This window comes from Camellia sinensis, chromosome 1 (genome assembly GCF_055761805.1).
Source record: "Camellia sinensis isolate YWXY chromosome 1, ASM5576180v1, whole genome shotgun sequence".
Taxonomy (NCBI): domain Eukaryota; kingdom Viridiplantae; phylum Streptophyta; class Magnoliopsida; order Ericales; family Theaceae; genus Camellia; species Camellia sinensis.
Window position 1 is genome coordinate 134665617 of NC_138961.1, and position 25386 is coordinate 134691002.

A 25386-nucleotide genomic window follows, 5' to 3' on the forward strand; every position below is an offset into this window, starting at 1 on the left:
TAGTTTGCACGTGATTCATTGACTCAAATTATATTAAAGTTTGCAATTAAAGAATGCCGACATTGTTTTTAATGTAAGTAATGCCGTCACCAATGTCATTACTAACGCATAATGATATGATTTGAACAAATTGTAAACCTGGTCATTATGGTTTTACAGGGGGACCATGGTGGTAACAACCACAAAAGGTGACGTCCAACTAAACTAACAGTTAAATTTGCAAAATATAGACATACAAAAGCTAGCAAGAAAATCGCTGTTGCCTGTCAAAAAAATAGCCATTTATTTAATTAAAACAGAAGCATCCCATTCCTTTCCCAAAAAACATGCACAACCATGCTTCCATTCCGTCTACGACAAAGTTAACTAAAAGTTTTGTTCACCATAGCTAGCAAGAAAAAAACAAAAACAAAGGAATAAAAACATGCACACACAACCATCTTGTTTTAATACAGTGCCAACAATAACATAAGTCAAAGTTTTCAAAAGCAAGAGAAGGACAGGCATCTTCAACAATCGTAACACCACTACATCACATCCGGCGAGCCCTAAACAGGTTTGTAAAAGGCGCCGACGCAGTACACTGGAGCTGCTGTTGTGTAAGCCACCCTATGATGTGGTCGTCATCAGGCTGGCACATCATCACCTCCCGGTAATCGGCGTTATCCATAAGTGTCGAGGCGAAATAGAATAACAGCGTACCAATCAGGGATGAAATACTCGTCAGGCGATGCATGTACTTCGAAATAGTGTACAATAATTCATTGCCTGTGAAGTGCCTCACCGTAACCTACTAATTCTTCGTACGCACCACATCTGTCAGATTATTCATGTTTTCTGCAATAAATGACGCTCCACTTGTTGCGTTCTTCGACTTTGAAACACTTGTTGATGGCGTCTTTCTCCTTTTCCCCTTTTCAATCGAAATATGCTCCAGTGAAGAATCTGAATCCACGTCCTGTACTCCTACAGGTATCGGATCAGCAAATGGTTGGGCTCCTAAACTATGCACTGAATCAGATGAGTCATCAGCAGCTTCAGGAAGTTTCTCTCCCAGGGTCCAACGGTGCTTACCAGTAGTTGATGCCCCTATGAAAACCGTCTCCATCAACTCACGATGTTCTAAGGTTTTTTTTCCTGAACTTGGCACACACCTTGTTTATCTGCAGAAATAGAGATATATGAATGAGAAAGACGTGACATTTCATATAATTAATTAAAAGTTAACTAAAAAGGTTAAAAATGTACTTGTAAATGACAAATATGAAACTTGTTTGTACATGTACTTACCGATTCCATCTTGTCCCACCACTCCTCAGGTGCCTGAAACATATCGGTGTCATAGTCAAACCCTATCCCTGACACTCCTTTTCTTGAATCCATCAACTTTGTCCACGCTTGCAACTCTTTTTTCAAACTCATGTATTTATTCTTCAACTGTTTCAGTCCATGTTTTCTTCCTGTTTTTTCTCAAATTTCCTTGCCAAGGACTTGTACCCTACTTGGCTGAGGACTAGGAATGGGCGATTTCCTTTTGTAATCTCATTTGCAATCAACTGCATGAAAACTCAGATTGAGTCACTGTCCCATGAGGCCTTGTGGCTGAACTGATTATGTGTCTCTTCAAGACTGCTCGACTTGTCAGTAACAATGCCTTTGCTTTTGGATTGGGTACACGGAGAAGTACGTATGGAAGCCATTACTAATGTACAGTTACAAAAGATTACCATCACAAATTCGATTGTTATATACAAACGCATAAGCCATTACACATTAATAACAACAAACAAAGAGATAGGATGCTAAATTCGCTAGCATATAACCATTGCACATTAATAACATACATACACAGGTTCCATTGAACTTAGTAGTGGACATAGTTGTGATAGTCATTAATACGTCTATCGTTTCGTAGTGGAGGAAGGCAAAAGCAGCTTAAAGTCTATTACTAAAACATACTACGAACATACTTACAACATACTAACGTGTTTGTACATACTGACAACATCGTAACGTTGCTTACATACGGAACAACAAAATGACAACGATAATGCATAGCACATACACTATGGTCTTAAAGACACGCAAGGATTGTTGAATGTCTATGACATCAGCCCGTAATTGCATGACAATTTTGTCTCTAGGTGACGCATAGTCTTGGTTCTCTCACCTTGGTTCTTCGCACCAACCAATCCAACTGACACAGGGCTGATGAGTGCAAATGATGGAACTATTAGTCAATGGGTTGTTAATGTTCATGCAGTTATGACCGGTAAATAATGGTCACTCACCACAGGGCGGGGACATGCAAAGTAGAGATGCCCTGGATTTTTGGTGGACCTAGAAATCTTAACAACACAAGGGCCATGTCCACAGGCACACATTCGTCGTGGCCATGTACTGGAAGTTGCAGTAGAGGTAAACGAAGCCATGCTATGCTTTACAAATATTCGGAAGTGACAATGAATCATATAAGTAATTAGGGTGTGTTATCCATATATCAGGTTAAACATGAACTGAATACGCTGATGCACAAGTTAAACACATATGGATGAAGCATAGGGGAAAATCCAACGGTTTAGACTTCGTACCATAGTGAAGCATAAAATCCGCATAACATATGGAACTCTACAAGGAGAATGAAGCATGAACCAAATTTTAAATATGGTGTTTTGTTATGAATAGGACAGGGATGGTTTTGTTCAGAACTAAATGGTTTCACCGTGGAGGTGATCTAGAAAAGAATCCCTAGGCCAGGATTGGTCAACACATGTAAGTAAAAAAGAAAAAAAAAATTATGATGGATACAAACATGAAGAGAACACGGACCCATAAAGGTAATGCAATGTGATACACATATATGTACAACCAAATGGTTCGATCATAATACACTTGTTAGTTGCCACTGATGGAGTAGTTGTGTTTGAAGAAGTGAAGTTGTGTTTGACGGAGTGGTGGTGTTTAACAAATCAATTTGCAAACATTTATGTTATCCATAATAGTTGTGAATACGCTGACGCACAAAAACAGTAGAGGGTGCTCTTTTAGATTTATGAATACAACAGTGGAGGGTTTTATTTAGATTTACCAATGCTAGCAATACATAAATTTACATTTCTTTCTTCATTCACTACTGTACGTTACCAATGTTACAAAATAGAAATTTGTAGCAGAGTCACAGATTTAATTCACAGAACCCATTCACAGTGTCACAGACTTACAGATGTGATTTAGAGATTTCATTCACAGGACCCATTCAGATACTCACAGACTCATAGATTTGATTGACAGACTCACAGATGTGATTCACAGATTTCATTCACAGGACCCATAAACATTACTAATGTTTCATCTTTCATTCACAGAATCATAATAGAGTTCAGCATTGACAAATCAATTTGAATAACAGATCTGAAATGTTTTATTAGGAAATGAAATATAAGAAATGCAAGCTACCAGTGTTTAAGAGAATGAGAATTATAAGAAATCAACTTCAACTTCTGATATGAGAATGTTCACAAAATCATATGGCATTCACATATTGAACTTTCCATTTGTTTAACAGACATGATGGAGAGCTGTGATTTCATGAACTTCCCATTTGATTCACACACTCACAGATGTGATTCACAGAATCAGATTTCATGAACTTTCTATTTGATTCACAGACTCATAGATGTGATTCACAGATTTCATTCACAGGACCCATAAACATTTCAGATTTCATCTTTCATACACAGAATCAGAATAGAGTTCAGCATTGACAAATCAATTTGAATAACATATCTGAAATGTTTTATTAGGTAATGAAATATAAGAAATGCAAGCTACCAGTGTTTAAGAGAATGAGAATTATAAGAAATCAACTTGAACTTCTGATATGGAAATGTTCACAGAATCAGATGCCGTGGCACAGATTGAACAAAATGCTAATTATGTTGTTTATAGAGATACAAGGGGACAGGGTGTTTGTAAATTCAAAATGTTTGACATGGAGACATTGGCAGAGTTATGAACACAGAAAGGTTATTTTCAGAGAACTTGCAAAAAAATTGGTATACAAAATGCAGAATGATAGGGTTTACGATTGGGAAAACATATGAACTGCATGTTGAAATTGCAGATCTCAGAAAATAATTTTCATTTTAGAAGGGAAAATAATTTTGATTTTAGATTGGGTGACAAACTAGGATATAGAAATTGCAGATCTCAGGAAAAAATTGGTAGGAAAAAAAACCAGAAAATGGGTGTTCAACTTTGAAAACATAGGGTTTACGATTCAGACATCGTAATGTGAAGAAAATGTGTTTTGAACCAGTAATCGCCCGTATTTTTATTTTCCACGACATATTAAAAATCGGACTGAGGGTTTGCATCTATATCTACACAGACATAACGGTGGGTTTCCCATTCTGCAAATTGAAATGAAAAAAATGTAACCCAAAGTGGAGGATAATTTTGTAAGCAGCAACAACAAATTTGTTCCAAAGATCAAATTACAGATCGGGTTGAAGGAAAGGGTATTACACAAACAAGCCCCCCCCCCCCCCAAAAAAAAGAAAAGGAAAAAAAAAAGGGAAAGCTTTGTTTACCTTAAAATTCTAGATCTTTGAGAGCCTGACTTGCAGGGTCACCGTTAAAAATTTGAACTCCGGTGGCGCACCAATGTCAATTCCTTTGTCGTTCTTCTTCCCTTCAAGGGTAGATTGGATCGCCTCGTTTGCTTCAGCTCCAAAGTGGATGACCTAACTGGTGCGAAATGTGTTTGAGGGTGTGATAGTGTGCAAACTGACCCAGGGGTAATTTGGTAATTTCACCCCTCCTTGTATGTAAGATACAATTCAAACGGAGGCTGAAATGTGTTTTGTCGCGTTGTGGCTAATTTAGCCAATTCTGTCGTGTAGTGGCTAAATTAGCCCACAACTCTCTTGCCAAACGGACCCTTAGTCGCCAAAAGTAAAATAAAAATACCGACTGCATTATTCTTAGTAGCTAAAGATTGTACATTTGGGGACCAAAAAAAGTTAGTCACCCAAAATCTTATTTTCGACGACTAAAACTCAGTTAGTCACCAAAAGTAAGAGAAATACCGACTAAACTATATTTAGTAGTTGATGATTATACCTTTGTCGACCAATTTTCTTTCGTAGCTAAAGTGGCTAGCTTTGGCGACTAGATTTTTTTTTAGTAGCTAAAGTATGTATCATTGGCGATTAAATATTTTTAGTCACTGAAAATATATATTTAGCGACTAATTTTTTGGTCTCCAAAGATTAAAAATAATATTTTATTAGTTTTTTAGCGACTAAATTTCTTTAGTTGGCAAAAATTAGTATACAACGACTAAATGTTTTTTGGTCACTGAAGATCAATATTTCACTACTAAATTAGGTAGTCACTAAAGATTTAAAGTAAAATTATAGTAGTTATTTGGCTACTAAATTTATTTTAGTTGGCAAAAATTAGTATACAACAACTAAATATTTTTTGGTCACCGAAAATGCATATTTGCCGACCAAATTAGGTAGTCGCCAAAGATTTAAAGTGAAATTCTAGTAGTTAATTGGCTACTAAATATAATTTAGTCCGAAAAATTTAGTATACCACAACCAAAACAAACTTTAGTAGCCTAAGACCTGAACTAATGCCGACCAATATGTTTTTTAGTCGCCTATTGTGACACTTTTGGCGACTAAATTTTTGTTTAGTCACCAACAATTAATATACAACTACTAAAAAAATTTAGTAGCTAAACCTTGCAACAATTGCCGACCAATGTAATTTTTAGTCGCCTATAGTACAACTTTTGGCTACTAAATTCTTTTTAGTCGCGAAATTTGGTCGCCAAAAGTGTAATTTCCTGTAGTGTGCTCACTTTTGGGGGAGAATTTATGAAAATTATTGCTCACTTTAGAATGATCAGTCAAGAACACAAGTTTCAATCCAATCTCAATGGGGTATAATCATGAAATGTTCCAACAAATTTCGTGGGTGTTTAGCGCAAGTAAAAAATCTACACACAACTAGGGTGTCTGAAGTTGATATAGTAAGATTTTATCTTCATTTATTATGTTAGGTTGTTTTTTTTTTTTTTTTTTTTGTCTCATATAAAAATTAAATAATTAATTAATTTAATATTTTATTGATACAGATGCTTCAAGTAAACCTTTTATACCATCAAGATGAAAACAAACATTTTGCTTTTGAACATTGTTGGCCAATCTTACAAAAAAATATCAGATGGCAAGATGTAACTCCTATGAACACAGTAAAGTCAAAGATGCATACACTGTTTTCTCCTAATTCGGGTCCCGAATCCCTTATGGATTACTACATTTCTCTTGAAGACAATAATAGTCCAAGTGTTGGTAACAATCCAACTATTGGTAATAATCTAATTGGTGAGGGTAGTGTCTCTGCAAGGGGTAAAAGGCCTATGGGTAGGAAATCTGCAAAAGAATTGCTTCGAAAAAGTGAAGCTGTTCAAGTTAAAGTGCACAAATATAACAATTTGTTGGAGACATTTAACCAACACCTTGCTAAGAAGGAAATGAAAAAGCTAAAAGAGAAAAAAAAAAAAAAGATTCAAGCGATGTAGGAGATGAAAGAACTGGGGATAAAAAATAGAAGAACATTTGCAGGAGATGAGAGAACTTGAGATAAAAAAAGGAAGAATATTTGATAATGACTACGAACGTTTCTTATTTGGACCCTTCGACGAAAAGTGTAATGCCCTAAAATAAGTGCAATAACCCATCCACAACATCAATAAGTGACAATTATGATAAAGTAATTATCTTTCATTAGTTTCCAATTAAGTTTTACAAGAATATAACATATGCTGATATACATTCACAAGCCTAACCCTGAATCTATAGCATATGTTATATAATACAGAAATAGGATGAAAGTTAAAACAAATAAGAAATGCCCTAAAGGCTTAGAACTTTTCAAGACTGTGCTTGGTTACAACACAAGTGGAATTTAAGTCCAATACAGTTAAAGGGCCTTCGCCTGTACAAAATATATACAAAAATCAACAAAATGAAGCTCTTGCTCCAAGTCCTCCCAAGCTATTGCCTTGGCAGAGGCATGTCATCTGCACCTGAAATGTTTTTCCCACATACGGTGAGCCAAAGTGTAGTAAAAATAATCCAACACAGTATACGAATCTTAACAAAACTATAAGGTGAATGCATATGCAATGCTTATGCCAAGACATTTTATATATCTTTCCAGAACTATGCAATACCAAGTTAATATCATAATTCATAATTCATTTCCTTTACAATAAAAAACAGGGTAGTGAATCACATTCTGGGAATCTCAAACAAATACAATCTTTCACGAAAATTTTGTCCGAGGGAAACTGTAAACCGGCACCTATGTAAACATAAGTTATACATGAACTACTATTGCCATTTCACGGAAATTTTGTCTGTGGGATCAGCACCCATGTATATGCGCAGTTTTTAGGACCTTCACCATGGACACTTAGGCCAACTTATTTCAACGAGACAATGCATATTTTTCAGATTCACTCATTTTTCTCAAAACGATAAAAATTTCCAATGTATAAGTGTAAGATAATGCCCAATGCAATTGAATGAGAAAATAGTTTCAATTCTCCTAAATCTCATGTAATTTGTACAATAATCATGGCTATCCTCCACCGATAGCCCAAAACAGATATTTTTAAATAGATAAACAATTATCGAAAAGGATAAACCCTCCAAATTACAAGATGTGAGTGATAATACATATCCAACTCCACCATCCTCATCAAAACCGATCTAATTTCATATTCCTAACACCAATTCCATAATTGATATAAAATCAACATTTGACACAATTATGGAAAAACCCCATTTTCTTCCAAAATCAATTCTACATATCGAAACCAACTATTTTATCATAACTCAATCCCATTTCAAATCCCACAACTGTTTCCATGAAACTATCAGAAAACCCCTCTTTTGAGTTTAGACCAAAAACCCTAGATTTGTTCAAAAATTTTCCAAATCACAGTATTGTTTCAAATCACAAATGGCTAAGTTAAAACTCATAGAAAGTGCAAAGAATCCCAATCTCAAACTTAGAAGACAAGAAGAAGAGTGTAGGAAACTCAAGGACGCCGAATATCAACTTTGCTCCGATTAGAACAAAGCTCTCGTCGAGCTCTATAACAAAGGGGCATGGGTGAAAAAATCGGATCTAGGTGTATTCGAGGGAAATAGATGAGTTTTAGAGAGAGAGTGAGAGAAATTAGGGTTTTGAAATGTTTAGAGAGAGGCAGAGAGAAATGAAAAAGTTACTCAAAATGGCTATTTATGAACTGATATAGGCACAGATCGTTGGAGCGCAAGAAGTGTCGCTCGAGTGGCCACACACAATAAGTTGTATTGTTTAAGTGCAAGAATCTTCGCTCGAGTGAAGAATACCAACTCCTAGAAGTTTTACAGACAAAGAACCACCGCTTGAGCACATGAAGGCTCGCTCGAGCGAACACCGCTCGAGTGCAAGAAATACCATTCGAACGAAAAATTCCAACACGCAGTATCTCTGCAAACCTGCAAAAGTACTGGAAGTTCACAAGGACTACTTGAGCGCAAGAAGTGTCGCTCGAGCAATGAAGCAAATTTTTGGGCAGCAACAGTTTGAAAACAAGCTACTAACTTGTTCCAAACGCAACCAACATATCTCAAAAGCCAAACTTAAAGAGAAATGAGGGGAAACAAGGCATAAACAACTATATAAGACAATGAAACCCGGATCCAAAACATCTAATGGGTCGAGTCTAAACCAGAATAGCTATAACCTCCCCCACTTAAGGAATTTCATCCCCGAAATTTTAAACCAAACATTAAAACCATGTTTAAACCAGTTACAACAATGATAGTAATTCAAACTCAACACTATGACCCATCCACCGATCATCCACTCTCATCAACATGAATAACGAATTTTCAATACTGAATATACAATTCACATTTCCAAAACATATGAAATGTTTATATTACATTAACATAACAAAGTTTTCAATACATGTTCAAACATCAACAAATAGGTCCAGATACTTCTCGCGGACTTCTGCCTCACGCTCTGAAGTGGCCTCCTCAACCCTGTGGTGTTGCCATAACACTTTTACCAAAGGAATTGTCTTGTCTCGCAAGACTTGGTCTCGAGTATCTAAAACTCTAATGAATGTCTCTTTATACGAGGCATCCTCTTTTACCTCTAACTTTGTCCAATCCAACACATGTGAATGATCTGGCTCATACTTCCGAAGCATACAGATGTGAAATATGTCATGAACTCCGAAAAGCTATGGCGATAAGGCCAAACAATAAGCTATCTCCCAAATCCATTTGAGAATCTCAAAAGGCCCAATAAATCTAGAAGACAACTTCTCGCTCTTCCCAAACCTCATTAAACCCCATTTAGCTGATATCTTCAAGAAGACGTGATCTCCTACTTCAAAGAATAACGGTTTCCTCTTACGATTGGCATAGCTCTTCTGACGATTTTGAGCTGTAACCAACCTCTTACGAATAAGTGTAACTTTCTCTGTTGTTTCTCGAACTAACTGTGGATCAATCATAGGTGCATCACCCACCTTGGCCCAACACACAAGAGATCTACACGGTTGGTCGTACAAAGCCTCAAACGGTACCATACCAATACTTGACTAGAATCTGTTGTTATAGGCAAACACTACTAAGGGCAAGTGCCACTCCCACGACCCCTTAAAGTCAAGAACACAACCCCGAAGCATATATTTAAGGATTTGAATGATACACTCTAACTGCCTGTTTGTTTGAGGATGATAAATGGTACTAAAAGTCAATCTAGTACCCAAGTTCTGTAAGCTCTGCCACAACTGAGCTGTGAAACGCGGATCTCTATCTGAAACAATAGTTATAGGGACCCTATGAAGTCGAACTATGTCCCTAATATACAGGTTGGCAAGATAATCTACTGAGTCACTCGTGCGCATAGGTACAAAGTGTGCTAGCTTAGTCAACCAATCAACTACCACCCAAATGGCATCATTACCCCATTGAGTCCTCAGAAGAACCACAACAAAATCTATCATGACATGCTCTCACTTCCACTCGGCTATAGGCAAGGGTTTTAACAAACTCGCTGGCCTTTGATGCTCGGCCTTCACTTGTTGACAAGTAAGGCACCTCGACACAAACACGGCTACATCCTTCTTTATTCCCTTTCGCCAAAATTGGCGGCTAAGGTCGTGATACATCTTTGTGCCTCCCAGGTGCACTGCAAGGCATAAATGGTGGAATTCTCGAAGTACGTCCTCTTTGTAAGACTCCGACATGAAAAGAAGGTCAAGGTATCTAACACTTGAGTCATAATACACCTTCAAACCTTTCTTTACGTTCCTTCTAGATATCTTCTCTCAGAGGGTTTCTACTTCAAGGTTACCCCTCTGTGCTTCTATAACTCTGTTCACCAGTGTAGGTTGTGTAACTATCGAAAACAATGCTACTAACTCAATGGACTTCCAAGATACAAGTCAAACTCGCTAATAGCACCCAACATCTCCCATTCGCAGATAGCAATACGAGCCACACTGCTAATGGATTTTCTACTCAAAGCATCGGCCACAACATTGGCGTTCCTGGAATGATAGTGTAACTCAAAGTCGTAATCCTCCATAAACTTCATCTACCTCATTTGCCTCAAATTCAGATCTTTTTGTGAAAACAGGTACTCCAGACTCTTGTGATCAGAAAACACCTCAAACTTCTCATCATAAAGGTAATGCCTCAAAATCTTCAAGGAAAAGATCACAGCTACTAGTTCTAAGTCATCGGTAGGATAGTTTATCTCATGTGTTTTCAACTGACGTGAGCCATAAGCTACTACCTTTCCCTTTTGCATCAAAACACAACCCAAACCTTCCCGTGATGCATCACAATACACTGAATAGTCCAAATCCCTCTCTGGAATAATCAACACTGGAGCAGTGATAAGTCCAACCTTAAGCTCTTGAAATGACTTCTTACAAGTCTCACTCCACACAAATTTCATCCCCTTTCTCGTCAGTCTAATCAACAATGAAGCTAACCTAGAGAAATCCTTCGCAAATTGATGGTAATACCCGACCAACCCCAGGAAGCTAAGAATCTCGAAGGCATTTTTAGGTTGTGGCCAATCTTGTACTACTTCTATCTTTGAAGAGTCTACAGTCACTTTTTCCCCGAATACCACATGGCCTAGGAACTTAACTTCCTTTAACCATAATTCACAATTCCCGAACTTAGCATACAATTTGTGGGTTCTAAGTAATTCTAGCACAACTTACAAGTGTTCCTCGTGCTCCTCCTCAGAGGGTGAGTAAATCAAGATGTCATTACAACTCAACCTCATTTCAAATCGCACAACCATTTCTATGAAACTATCAGAAAAGCCCTCTTTTTAGTTTTGACCAAAAACCCTAGATTTGTTCAAAAAAATTCCAAATCACAATATTGTTTCAAAGCACAAATAGCTAAATTAAAACTCATAGAAAGTGCAAAGAATCCCTAACTCAAACTTAGAAGACGAGAAGAAGAGTGTAGGAAACTCAAGGACGCCGAAAATCAACTTTGCTCCGATTAGAACGAAGCCCTCATCGAGCTCTATCTTTTTAACAAAGGGGCACGAGTGAAAAGATCGATGGATCTAGGTGTATTTGATGGACCACCGCTCGAGCATAAGAAGGCTCGCTCGAGCGAACACAACTCGAGCATAAGAAATACTACTTCAGCGAAAAATGCCAAAACCCAGTACCTCTACAGACCTGCAAAAGTACTGAAAGTTCACAAGGATCACTTGAACGCAAAAAGTGTCGCTCGAGCGTTGAAACAAATTTCTAGGCAACAACAGTTTGAAAAACAAGCTACCAACCTGTTCCAAACGCAACCAACACATCCCAAAAGCTAAACTCAAAGAGAAATGAGAGGAAATAAGACATGAACAACTATATAAGACAATGAAACCCAAATCCAAAACATCTAATGGGTCAGGTCTAAAGTAGAATCGTTATAAAAAACGTATTACATAATGCACAAAAATGAGATTATCGCCAAGTGGTTTGCACATGTCAGCAACCCAAATTATTATTTTCCCTTGCCTTTTAATGAACAATTACAGAAAAAGTATTTTTTTTTCCAATGTCATTTATTTGTCATTTATTTTTCAATGTAATTTTGATTATTTTTAATGTTTCAATGTAATCTTGTTTTTTCAATGTATTGTTGACTATTTTTTAGTATAATTTTAATTTTTCAATGTTATTATGAACAAATAAATATATTATTGAAATGAAGGCAATAAAGTTGCAAATGAAGACAATTTTATTAAAATAAAAAGACATTACATGACAGTAAATGTCATTAAAAAGATAAAATAAAAACTTAATCTAATGCTCCAGATCGGGACCACAAATGTTCAATTAGATCATTACGAATTGCATTATGGGCTTCAGTAGATCTATTTCTTTGGTGGTTCAACATAAATTTAGCATACTCCTGATTTGGATCGTGTAACTCGGTTTTTTCGCGGCCCCTTTCGGAAGGTTTGAAAGAAGCCCTACAGTTCGGACTCCCATGGTTTTGAATCTAATCTCACAAGTGCAATGTGAAATTGATAAACACCAAAGAGTCCAAATCCGACAAATCTTTAGGAAAATTGATTTTTGGGTCAAAAATGCCAAAATTGGACTGCTTTTCCAGATACAGAGTCGCCACCTAAATATTTTATTTTTGAAAAAATTTGGGAAACCTATGACTCGTGCCAAAGGCCACGTGTCCGTCATTACCAAAGTTGCCTCGACTTGGGAACTTAGGTACGAAAGGGGAAGGTCATAAATTGAGCACCCCCGCTCGCCCGATCCAAAGATCGGCCTCTACTAATCATGATATGATTTTTATAAACACTATGTGCTCTTATTCTAATTGTTAAGCTAGCCTTACTATGTGATGCGTACAAGCAAGTATAGACTAGCTTGCTCAAGTTGGAACAATTCAACTTCATGTTTGTTTTGCGAAAAGGGTTTGATTGTGCCACCTCAGGTGGGCTTAAAGTTCGTGAATTTGCCACCAAACATAGTGGGCTTAAAACTGTGAATTTTTCACTAGACATAGTGGGCTTAAACATACATTCGTTGAATCATTTCAATTCAACCAACAAGCCTTCATCCACAAGCATTCATGCAATTTATCAACTAAGCATTTAGCCTTGTGGAAAGCATGCTAGACATGGTAATCACTCACACTCATGCAAGTATACTAAAGCATTAAAAACTCACCTAGCACTCCAAACTAAAAGAGAAACTAGTTAGAAAAATGCATGTTCCTAACTATGCCAAATGACTAATACAACACATGCAACTAATAGGCTCGGCTACTAATATGACATATAATTCAATTTTGATAACATGCGGTCTAAGTACGTATTCAAAGAAGTATTCAAAACAACAATGCAGTTTGAATGATGTGCCGAGCCTCGGTGCATGCAATACAAAATGAATGGACGCAAGCATAAGGTATGCTAATTGAAACGTGTCCCTAATTTAACCATTGTAAGCGGGTAAATAAAAGGGAGAAAGGCATGGGGTTGGAAGACATGCACATTATTATATTTTGCTCTTGCGAAGGAGAGTCTGAATGAATAACTAAGCTAACTAGCAACTAATTAAAGCTAAGCTAATTAAGCTAATTAGGCTAATTATTACAAACCAAAATGAAATAAATAGCTAAGCTAATTAACTAATAATTACAACAATTAAATGAACTAATTAGTAAGCTAACTAGTTAAGTTACAATACAAATGTAAGCAACCTAAGTAATTAGGATATCTAACTATGCTACCACTACTCCGCCTCGGGAAATGGAAGATGCACATGCTCGGATACCGCTCGAAAAGACCTCCGTTTTGCTATTAAAAGCCTCTGTTTGTAGAGTTGAACACTTCCAGAACCATTTTGCTCCACCTTACCAACATTCTGCTGAAGTTTGCATCAGTGGCCAGCCGGCCACTGGTAGATACTGCCGACCATCTGCCGGCCATGAAGGTGGCCTGCCGGCCATCTATGGTGCACTATCGGCCATGGATGGTGGCCTGCCAACCACTGATGCACTAGATTATCATGCTGCAACAGAGTACAAACAGAGCAAAAAGAGGATATTTCCAAGGATTGTCTGCATAATTCAACCCTCCTTTTCATGAATAAATCAAAGGAGTTGTGAACTTAAGCCACAAACCACCAATCCAAGCAATTTCATTGCATGATGGCTTGTGATTCAAGATGTGCAAGCTCAACAAATGCAAAATGAGACACAAAAGACCATCACCCCATCGTGCATATCAAGGGCAATGGAGACCTAGGAAACTTGAGACATTTCATCACTTTGAGTATGAAATGTCCCATTTTTCCTTGTGTTCAATTAATGTCCGATTAAACACACAATACAGAAGTTATTATCTTGCTTAATTTTACTTGCCACTTGTATTTACTCATTTTAATTACCAACCATTACTTAGTCAGTTAAGTCCATTGGTGAGAGTTTTCTGAAGTGAAAGAAGTGTCAACCAAGGGGTGGTGTAAGGCATGAGAGAAGTTTCATGCCGTTGGTTAAGCATGGACCTCAATCTCAAGCTTAAAAAATCCCAAGTTTGAAACAACCCTCAAAGCAAATTAAAAAGTCAAGAAATGAGGGAGGTTGCAGAGGTGTTGAAATGAAATGCAAAACAACACCAAAGTATGTAATCAACTCAAACAAGAGATGCCTAATGGCCTAAAACACCATTTTTGTGAGGACCTTTACACTACAACCATGCAAAATAAGGCCCAACTGACCCAAACAACCCAAAACAGAGCTAAAGCAGTCTAAAATAAAGGCAAAAACATGCTGGAATATAGATACAAAAAGTTAGAAAAACATGCTAATATATGGAGTTAACTAGGCGAACAAACAAGACACAAGGAGGGGAGGCTAACTCCTCCAATTTTAGACTTCAAAACATGTTTTTTACCACTGAAAATTCTCTGAAATTCAGTGGTTAAAGGCCCAAAAAGGTTGGTTTGAAAGTGGGAAACAAAGGTGCAAAAGCCTTAGAAGCAAGGAATAAAGAAGGGTGAGACACCTCCCTAACCCTAAATGGCTTAAAACACCAATTTTAGCCCACTAAAATAGAGATTTTTACAGCTCAAAAATGCCCCAAAAACAATGGAAAAAGATGAAGGAACAAGTGTAGTAAAACAAGTTAAAAGACAAGTGTTATACCTCTTGAAGCCAAGTACAACTTTAGGCACAAATATAACTCAAAACCACCTTCAAGAGCTCCAACAAGACCTCAAGGGACCTCAGCTCAAAGGTGATCAATTTTGGTTAAGGATGTGTATGCAAAAGAATGGTATAACTAGGCATGTGTGCACAAAATTGCAAGAGAGAGAGAGAGAGAGAAATTTTTTTTGAGTTTGAAATCTTCTAACCTTAAAACATGAGAGAGGGACTCCCTATATATGGAAAACATGAAATTCTATACAAGGAGATCCAGCCCTCCACGTGTGGACAGATGCAAGCATCTGTGCAAATAGCTGGCACAGCTGGCATAAAATATTTGTAGAAAACAATGGTGGCCGGCCAACCATCACTGACATCATTGATGGCGGACAAGGCACATCAATGGCTGGCAGACAAGAAGTACTGGCCAGCAGCCTTCATAGATGGCCGGCAGGCCATCAGAGATTGCAGGCTGGGAAGACCAAGGCATGGTCCAAAAATGAGACAAAAAGGATGCAGGGTTTGAAAGGCTCAAAGCTATGGCATTCCGCTGAGGACTCCAAGCGCTTGGCGAGCAAACAGACTCATCATTGGATGTACCTGCAAAAACATCCAAGTCTTGAAGGCCCGTAAAAAATGGGGTGTCTATAGATTACGTAACACTTGACATAGGGTATTAGTGATATCAGTTTCCAGTAGTATTGCACTGCTTTTATTTTCTGGAATATTACGCTCGTCTTCAATGATTGTATTGTGCAAAATAGTGCACGTTTTCATGATGTAGTAAAGATTCTCATCACTCCAACCTCTTGCACGGAACTCTAACAATATTGAAACGTGCTTGGAGCACTCCAAATGCCCTTTTGATATCCTTTCGAAATGCCTCTTGTATCCTTGCAAATAGTTGTCTCTTTAAACCTTGAGGTTGAGATATTGTTTTCATAATTGTTGTGCAATGAGGATAGATACCATCAGCAAGATAATATCCCATGGTGTATGCGTGATTATTGATGGTATAGTTGGCAACAGGATCACGTCCTCTAGTTAATTTAGAAAATAAAGGTGACCTGTCAAGAACAGTAATATCATTTAGAGAGCCAGACATGCAAAAGAAAGCATGACAAATCCATAAGTCGTAGAAAGCGACTGCCTCGAGTACAATTGTTGGTTTGTGGTAGTGTCTAGTATAAGCACTGACTTGGGTGGTTGGACATTTATCCCAACGCCAGTGCATACAATCCAAACTCCCTAGCATTCTATGAAACCTGTGTTGCACTCTTACTTACAATAATCTGGCGACATCTGACTCATTTGGGGATTTTAAGTAAACGCCTTCGTAGATAGCAACAATTGTTCTGGTAAAGAAATTCAAGGCAGCAATTGCCGTAGTTTCGTCGATTCTGATGTACTCATCTACATCCGCTGTATTGTAGAATCCGAAGTGCAATAGTCATCTTCTATACAACGGATAATCTAGAAGCACCAATGGCATCTTGGGTTTGGATGAAGTACTCATTGACTTGTTGAATATCATGTAAGATACTAAGAAATAGAACCACCTCATTCGAAAATGTATTCAGAAGTATTCTTCTGGGTAGACAGGATTATCTGCAAAGTAATCTCTATAAATTTGTTCATCACCTTTGACCCTCTCATGATTAATGTATTGACGACCACTTGTGGAACCAACATGTGTGCTTGGTTGGTTTACGGTTAATGCTTGTATTCTTTATTGTTGTGTTGTTAACAGTTGCATCATCATTATATCATCATCAGATGGTGAAGTTTCATCAAAATCTCCATTGAAGAAGGCTTTAGTGAAATTGTTCATTGTAGGTGGGTAAATATGAAAATTATAGAAAATCTTGTGAGTGGGTACAGAGAGTTTAGAAGATATGGAAATTGTGGGTAGGTGAATATGAAATTTGTTGAAAAACCTTGTGTTATAATTTATAGAGAAAATTGTGGATGAGTGAATTATGGATAGTTGTTGGTGGGTGGTTGTTGGTAAGTGAATGCTGGATGAATAATAGATGGTTGTTAGGTAGATGGTTGTTGGTAAATGAATGTTGGGTCAATGATGGATGATTGTTGGTGGGTGGTTGTTGGTAAATGAATGCTAGGTGAATAATGGATGGTTGTTGGTGATTGTTTATTTTTTAATGCAGTTAATAAATTTTTATTTTTTTAGTGGTATGTTTTTTGTGGGGTGAGTTATATTTAAATGTTTTTTGGAAATTTTTCAATTTTTTTTTTATATTTGTCAAGTCAGGTATAATGTAAATATATAAATTTTTTTTTTTTACAAACAGCTAAAAAAGGTCACAAAAAAAAAAAAAAAAAAAAAAACTAAAAACCTATGTCCAAACAACAAACTTGGAGAAAAAGTTAATTGAGATTTGTCAAAATAGCATGTGACTATGGGAGCACCATTACTACAATTTGACAAAATAGCACTATTCATTGCCAAATTATAGCAATGGCAATGCTTTTTTTTTTTATCAGCAATTTTTTTTTATTAATGATCACAAAGTAAAACAAGGTGATACAAAATGATACATCAATAAAGAGAGGAAATACTGCTCAATCATCCTAACCAATGTAAAAATCCCAAAAAGGTTGGCACTCACACACAGGCATAAACAAATGCTAGCACAAAACCTCAGTTGTTAAGTCACCAACCGAAACAGCAGAGCACTACTCAGCAACTGCACAAACAAGACAACACACCGCAGCAACAGGACTGACAGCAAAACCAGCTCATGCTGCCCAACAAAAGGCCACAACAATGCCACAATAGAACCAGATTCATGCACCATTCACCTCAAACAATGTCTAACCTATTAAAGATTATGAACAAAATCATGCACAATGTAATTCACACCTGGTAACCTACTCTTAGCCCAAAACGCTACCCTTGTCTTCACCATATCCTCCAAATCAGCAAAATTAGGATGAGCATCATTAAACAATACATCATTCCTCAACCTCCAAATCGACCACAATAAGACTAAAGGCACAATTTTCCACACCTCCACCTCTTTTTTCTTAATCGAAGCCCCTGCCCACCAATGCAACAAAGCCTTAATAGACCCAAGGATTATAATAATTTCATTTTTTTCTCTCACAAAAGTCAAAAAAGGCAAAAAGTTCATCCTAAACGAGACTTCTTAACCCCAAGCTAAAATAGCCAAATAACTAAAAAGTCAAAAAGTCAATCCACATCTTAAACGAAGGCTTAATCTTATGTATATAATATTAAACACAACAATCATGTGCTAAGAGCATTGTTGAACAGTTCCACAACTTGTCTTTTTTTGAATTCACAATATGGTTTTAATAAGCAATCCTTTTTTAAAATAGTAGTAATTAATGTGAAAGATGTACATACCAGAAATGCTCTAGTGACTTGGGCTTGTTTTGAGAAATTAAATAAAAACTGTTTTTTAATTTTTTTTTGAAGAAATGTATAAAAATTTATAGAAGTAATATGACCTAAAATAAATTAAAAGTCGAAAATAATCTTTTAACCAAGTTCCCAAATTAACCCTTATTCAGGAACTCTACAAAACAACTACTTCTCTTCTAGATTTTCATTTTATTCAATCAAATGCAGTCAAGCATTGTGATCAATCTTTGACAAACAAGACAAGAATAATTTTAGTACCCAGGGAGGAACAATTTTTGGTAATTTCAAGATGTCAGAGAAAGTGCTAAATGCTAATGATTTATTACAATAACTATTGTTAGGGAAGAGAATTATGGATTTGGACCAGACGGAACAAGTCTCTTAATCCCAACATTCTTCAAAGCAAGTGAGAAAGAATCTTCTCCATCTGGAGTTGGAGGAACAAGCCTCTTGATACCAAAATTCTTCCAAGTAAGCGGGACAAAATCTTTTCCAATTGGAGTTGGAGGGGGTTCTATTGGATCTGGGCCGAATGGAACACGCCTCTTCATCTCATTCTCCATTGAACCATAATTGTCTGCAACAGCAAGTGACAACAACAAAAGAGTAGTTCCTCATCAACCCAGTAAGTACAACTCACTTTGTCCGCCTGAGAGTGGGGGAACGTACTCATTCAGCCATCTTATTGCCCTCACTTAAGTCACAAGCTGCCGATTGTTGCTCTTCTGAGAGGAGATGGAAGGAGGGTGGAATCCGGTTCTCAGAAAACGGAGGACGGGTATGCAAAATGGTCGAGCAAGGGTGAATGACTTGGTATCTCTATTCGTTGATGAAATACCAGAGACCATGACCCCTAGAGATCTATTTAATCTGTTCAGTAAGTTTGGAGTTGTGAAGGATGTCTTCATACCAGGGAAAAGGAGGAAAACAACAAGAACACGATTTGGATTTGTTAGGTACGATTGCAAAGTGGCTGCAGAGATGGCAGTGCAAAAAGCTGATGGCTTATGGTGTCACAACAGGGCATTGAGGGTAAAGTTGGCTGAGTTTAGCAAGTCCAATCAAAGTAGACATATGCTCACAGATGCTAAGCAGGGAGATATGGCGCAGAAAAAGCAGTGGACCCCTGTCCAACCTATGATGCGAATCAAAGGTAAGTCATATGCGGAAGTAGTTAAAACTGGACGACAAAATGGAGGAGAATATGGCAATCAAAATGTGTCTGTTAGAGCTGTGGAGGCTGGGAATGGGTGGTTATATGATAGTGTCCTGCTCAAGCTCAAAGCTTTTTTCTCCTTCCATGACTTTAGGAAGGAGATCTATAAGAGGATAGATAAGGATGTGGTAGTTAGACAAGTGGGAGGGAAGCAGGCAATTCTATCTTTTAGCTCCAATCAGCAGAAGAAGGAAGCACGAGTGAGAATGGAGGAGTGGATTCATGACTGGGGTGATGAAGTATGTGAATGGGAAGAAGGGAAGTTAATGGAACTTGATAGATGTATCTGGCTCACTTGTGTGGGAGTACCTCTCAATCTCTGGAATATCAAGACCTTCGAAGCGATTGGCAAGGTATGGGGAGATGTAGTTCAGTACGATGAAGATACAGTGGGAGGTAAACATTTTATGTTTGGCAAAGTAAGGATTATCACAAAAATCATGGAGCCCATCAATACGGTAATCAATTTACTAGGAACTGAGAGGGCTTATCAAGTGAGAGTGTATGAAGAGCCCTGTGTCAATATCTGTCAATGTAATGGTGAGTATAGCTGCCAGATAAATGAAGTAATGGAATCCAATCTGCACGATGAGGTCGAACACTTGATCAAACGAAGGGGCCAGGATGATAATGGTCATCAAGAGGTAGCTGTCAATGGTGTTGAAGGTGGGGAGGAAGGTGAAGTTGGGTCGGTTGCAGAGCAGAGCGATGATGAGGATGTGGCAAAAATTGATGAGGTGTCAATTAAGGGAGCTTACACAGTGGAAAGAGTACTCGAGGCAGTAGATGGAGGCCATCATTTCATGTCTGGAGTAGCAGGAAAAGAAGCTGAGCGTGCTCTAGGGAAAGAAAGGGAGCTGCAGGCGAACTGCTCGAGGGTGCTGGAAAGGCAACGGATAGAAGACCAGGTGTGCACTTCAGGTTTTATAAATAGTCAAACTGGGTTGGAGTGTAGTCGGCCCAAAATAAATTTAGAAGTTGTGCTACATGGAGCCCAAGTTCAGCCCATAACTAATGGGCCAAGATGGGAAGTTGATTCCAATTTGAGTGATTGTATAGCCCAGAATCAATATAAGGCTAGAGGGGACGATGCAGTATACAAAGACAACCATGTGAAGGGGGGCCCATCTCAGAAAGTTAATGCTGGATCAAAAAGGAAGTCTGATCTGAAGCGGAAAGGAGTTGACCAGAGTAAAGGAAAAATGGAGCAGGGGGGCCATCCAAAACAGAAGGGGATTCTATGTAGTAGCAGCCTCAGAAGTGGAGTGATCCTTCGAGCGGCAGCAGCTGCTATGTCCCTATCAGCATCACAGAGGAGTAATTCACAAAGAAGAAGCAAGTTACTTAAAGAAGCCCGAGCTACGGTTGAGGTAGGAAAGGCTTTAGGACTAAACTGTGAAGAAAAAGAGGAGGAAGTGGTGGCCAGAATAATAGAGTTGGAGGAAAAAGATTTAAAAAGAGTTGAAGGGAGGAGAGAGGCTGATTAAGGTGCTGGACAAATGAAGGAGTACAGGAGCTGTGGTAGAGGTTTTAATGAAACTCATGTCATGGAATGTCAGGGGTCTTAGACGACCTGAAAAAAGGAGTAGAATTAAGGCATTGGCGAGGGCAAAATCAGTGGATGTTTTGTTGCTGCAGGAGACTAAGAGAGAAGCTGTTGATGGCAATTTTGTTAAGTCCCTATGGCCAATGGATGAGATGGATTTTATGGAGGTAAGTGCAGAAGGCAGTGCAGGTGGTCTCCTTTGCATTTGGAACCCTCAGATTTTCCAGTTGATAGAATGCTGCAGTTCCAGGAATTTTATTCTTCTTTCAGGTATCATATCTCAATCTTTTCATTGTGTAATCTGCAATATTTATGCTCCGACAGATGTAGTGAAGAGGAGGAAACTATGGGAGAGTCTTATAAATCTTAAGCTCTCTTATCCCAACCCTTGGTGCCTGGGTGGTGATTTTAATGAGATTAGAGTCATGACTGAAAGGAAGGGCTGTTCACGAAGAGATAGGGGAATGAAAGATTTTAATAATCTTATTGATAGTGGTGAACTACTTTGAAAGAGTTTTTGCTGAAAGCTGGAAGAGCAGGCCTAAGTTGGCAGGGCCTTTATTGTCCATTAGTTCTGTTGACTCAAAGGAAGTATTGGAGGCAGATTTTACTGAAGCAGAAATTTGGGCAGCCATCCAAGATTGTGATGGGAATAAAGCCCCTGGGCCTGATGGCTTCAATTTGTATTGTATCCAGAAGTGCTGGTCTTTAATGAAATGTGAGTTCATTCAGTTGTTCCAAGAGTTTCATCGTAATGGGAAGTTGGCCAAAGGGGTAAACAGCTCTTTCATCACTTTGATCCCTAAAAAGAAGAACCCAATAGATTTAAGTGAATATAGGCCCATAAGCTTGGTTAGCGCAATTTATAAAGTGTTGGCTAAAGTGTTGTCTAGAAGGGTAAGGAAAGTACTCCCAAAGCTCATAGGAGAAGTTCAATCTGCTTTTATCTCTGGTAGATGCATCCTGGATGGGGTCTTAATTGCAAACGAAGTGGTGGATTGGTGGAGAAAGTCTAAGAAAACAGGAATCATTCTTAAATTGGATTTTGAGAAGGCCTATGATTCAGTTAACTGGGAGTTCTTACTGTCAATGATGAAGAATCTTGGGTTTGGTGAAAAATGGGTGGGTTGGATTTGGTCCTGTATATCTACATCAAGGATCTCAGTGCTTGTGAATGGATCGCCCACAGCAGAGTTTTCTCCTCAGAAGGGTTTAAGACAAGGAGATCCACTATCGCCCTTCTTATTTAATATTGTGGCAGAAGGTTTAAATATCTTATTGGAGAGAGCCAAAGACAAGGGGATGATCAGAGGAGCTTCAGTTGGTCACCAAGAACTGAAAATTTCTCATTTACAATTTGCAGATGACACTATTATTTTTTGTGATGCCAAATGGGAGGAAATTATAATGCTTAAAAGAATCTTAAGGTGTTTTGAAGTCATGTCAGGCCTCAAGATTAATTTTCATAAAAGTGTAGTTTGTGGTATTGGAGTACAAGAGGAGCTAGTTAAGGAGTTTGCTAAAACACTAAATTGCCTCAACCAGAGTCTACCTCTGTCATATCTTGGATTACCTTTAGGGGCCAATCCAAGGAGAAGAAGTACTTGGCAACCGGTGGTGGAGAAGTTTAAAAAGAAGTTAGCATCTTGGAAAAGGAAATTTTTGTCCTTTGCCGGCAGATTGACCCTAGTTAAGTCTGTTTTGTCAAGTCTTCCACAGTACTTTCTATCCATCTTTAAAATGCCCGTTGGTGTTGCTAAAACAATTGATAGGATTCAATCAAACTTTTTGTGGGGAGGCTCTGAAATTAAAAGGAAAATTCACTTAGTTCAATGGAAAGAGGTGTGTAAAAGTAAAGCCCAAGGGGGGTTGGGTTTGAGAAGTCTCAGTGATGTTAATGTGTGTTTACTGTTAAAATGGTGGTGGAGGTATGGTTGTCAACATCAGTCTCTTTGGAAAAGGGTAGTATGTAGTAGATATGGCGGGATTGGAGGTAGGTGGACACCAGAACCAATGCCAGCTGCAATGGTATCTATTGTGTGGAAGGATATTGCATCATTAGCTTCATCCAATAGTGTAGTGGCGGAGTTTTTCTCACAAAACTTTAGGATTATTATGGGAAATGGGGAAAGAATTCATTTTTGGACGGATAGATGGTTCAATGATATGAGTCTTAGGTGTGAGTTCCCTAGACTATTTAGTTTATCCGTGAAGAAGGATGGTTCCTTGCAGTTTTTCTACCAACGGAGAGGGTTGGACAGAGATTGGAAGTTGGCATTTAGAAGATCGCTCCTAGCATGGGAGGAGGAGGAAGTACAAAGACTAAATGCAGTTTTAGCAGAGGTTCCTAATCTAAATCCAGTGACTGAGGATAACTGTCTGTGGAAAGCTAATAATTCAGGGGTATTCTCTGTGGCCTCAGTGTGGGAAAGGTTGGAGGTAGCTAATGGATCCAGGATTCCTATTTCAAACTTCATATGGAAAAATGCAGCACCTCCAAAGGCTCGGTTCTTCAGCTGGTTAGCTTGGAAAGGGAGAATCAAAACCGCAGAATTTATGCACAGGATTGGAGCTCTACCCATCAATGTCAGCTCCTTATGTGTATTTTGCAAAGCAGAAGTCGAAACTATTAGTCATGTGTTGCTTTTATGTCCATTGGTGTGGAAGTTATGGTCTGAGCTGATAAGCTGGTGGGAAGTGCAGTGGGTAACACCAGGATCAGTGATTGTTTTGCTTGACTGGTGGTCTGGTATGAATTTGAAGAAGAAGGAGTTCAATATTTGGAAGGTGGTCCCTTTGGCTATGTTATGGTCCTTATGGAAACTTAGGAATGAATGCTTATTTAACAATGGTAATGCAGATTTTGCACAGATGGTAGAAAGTTTGAAAGTAAGAATTGCATTATGGGTTAAGTCAAATGTTAAGGGGGTGCACTACACAGTACATGATATTGTCACAAACTTGAAGCAGGTGAGAGGGTGTCTGACATAGGATTAAGGCTGGGCTGTTAGTAGTGTGTAGGTGGAAGGTGGAAGCTGGAAGCTGAACTGATGGCTGCTGCAGCTGGAAGCTGAACTGATGGCTGCTGCAGCTGGAATGGTCTGAGGCCCCTCCATGGGCCTGCTGTGAGGCTGGTTTCAGGCCTACTACTGGTGATCAAGGCAAGGTGTTGGCTGCAGGGAGAATAATGTTCTGGTGTTTCCCACTTTTCAAGTCTTGTCTGCAGCATTATGGTGATTCCTGCAGATTTGTGGGCTGGATGAGCTACTGGCTTGTTTGCTAACTTTGCAGATTTGCTGTGCTGCCTAAAACAGATTCTGATCTGTTTTGCACTACTGGTTTGTGCAGCCTGGTTGGGTCTCTGCCTGGTTGTGTCTAGATAGCATTGGTTTGGTTTTTGGGTTGCAAAGGTGTGGGAAGAGCTGTAGACTGAGGTGGACAAATTATCTGAGACCTGATATCAAGAGAGGCAAGTTCAGCTTGCAGAAAGAGCAGTCCATCATCCAACTCCATGCTCTTCTAGGCAACAGTTGCAGATGCTGTGATATTGCACAGATTTTGCAGATTATAGTGAGATTATGGATGGTAAGCTGGTCCATGCAGATTGATAGTGATGCTGGTCTGATATGCTCTGCAGGAGGAATGGTCTGATTTATCATTTTGCTGTGGCTGCTGGTGTGTGGATTGTATCATGTTGCTTTAGGTGGATTGTATCAAGCTTGGTTTTCTTTTTTCTTTTCCCTTTCTCTTGCTTTCTTTTGATTGGTTTCTCGCCAATCTTGGGTCAAGTGCTAGCAGATGATTTTACTTCCTTTGCGGTGCCAACCTAGTTGGGATGGTTAAGGCTAGCGGTGATGCTTTTGCACTTCCCTCTTTATTGATGTATGTTTTATGCTTGTTCTGCTTTCTTCATCAATAAAAT

General features: G+C 38.4%; 1 protein-coding gene and 1 long non-coding RNA gene across 2 annotated transcripts; one reads left to right on the plus strand and one right to left on the minus strand.

The window, feature by feature from the left end:
• Positions 1-281: 281 nt before the first annotated feature.
• On the minus strand, positions 282-4734 carry LOC114276645 (uncharacterized). The gene is made up of 3 exons (XR_014339037.1): positions 4593-4734; positions 1291-1702; positions 282-1163 (listed from the first exon to the last, which is right to left on the minus strand). It is a non-coding gene; the product is annotated as an uncharacterized LOC114276645 (long non-coding RNA).
• A 16717-nt stretch (positions 4735-21451) lies between these two features.
• On the plus strand, positions 21452-25115 carry LOC114308801 (uncharacterized). The gene is made up of 5 exons (XM_082914289.1): positions 21452-21631; positions 21735-21760; positions 21977-24434; positions 24556-24714; positions 24813-25115. The coding sequence occupies exons 1-5, from the start codon at positions 21452-21454 to the stop codon at positions 25113-25115; spliced, it is 3126 nt and encodes a 1041-aa protein (XP_082770415.1).
• The last annotated feature ends 271 nt before the right edge of the window (positions 25116-25386 follow it).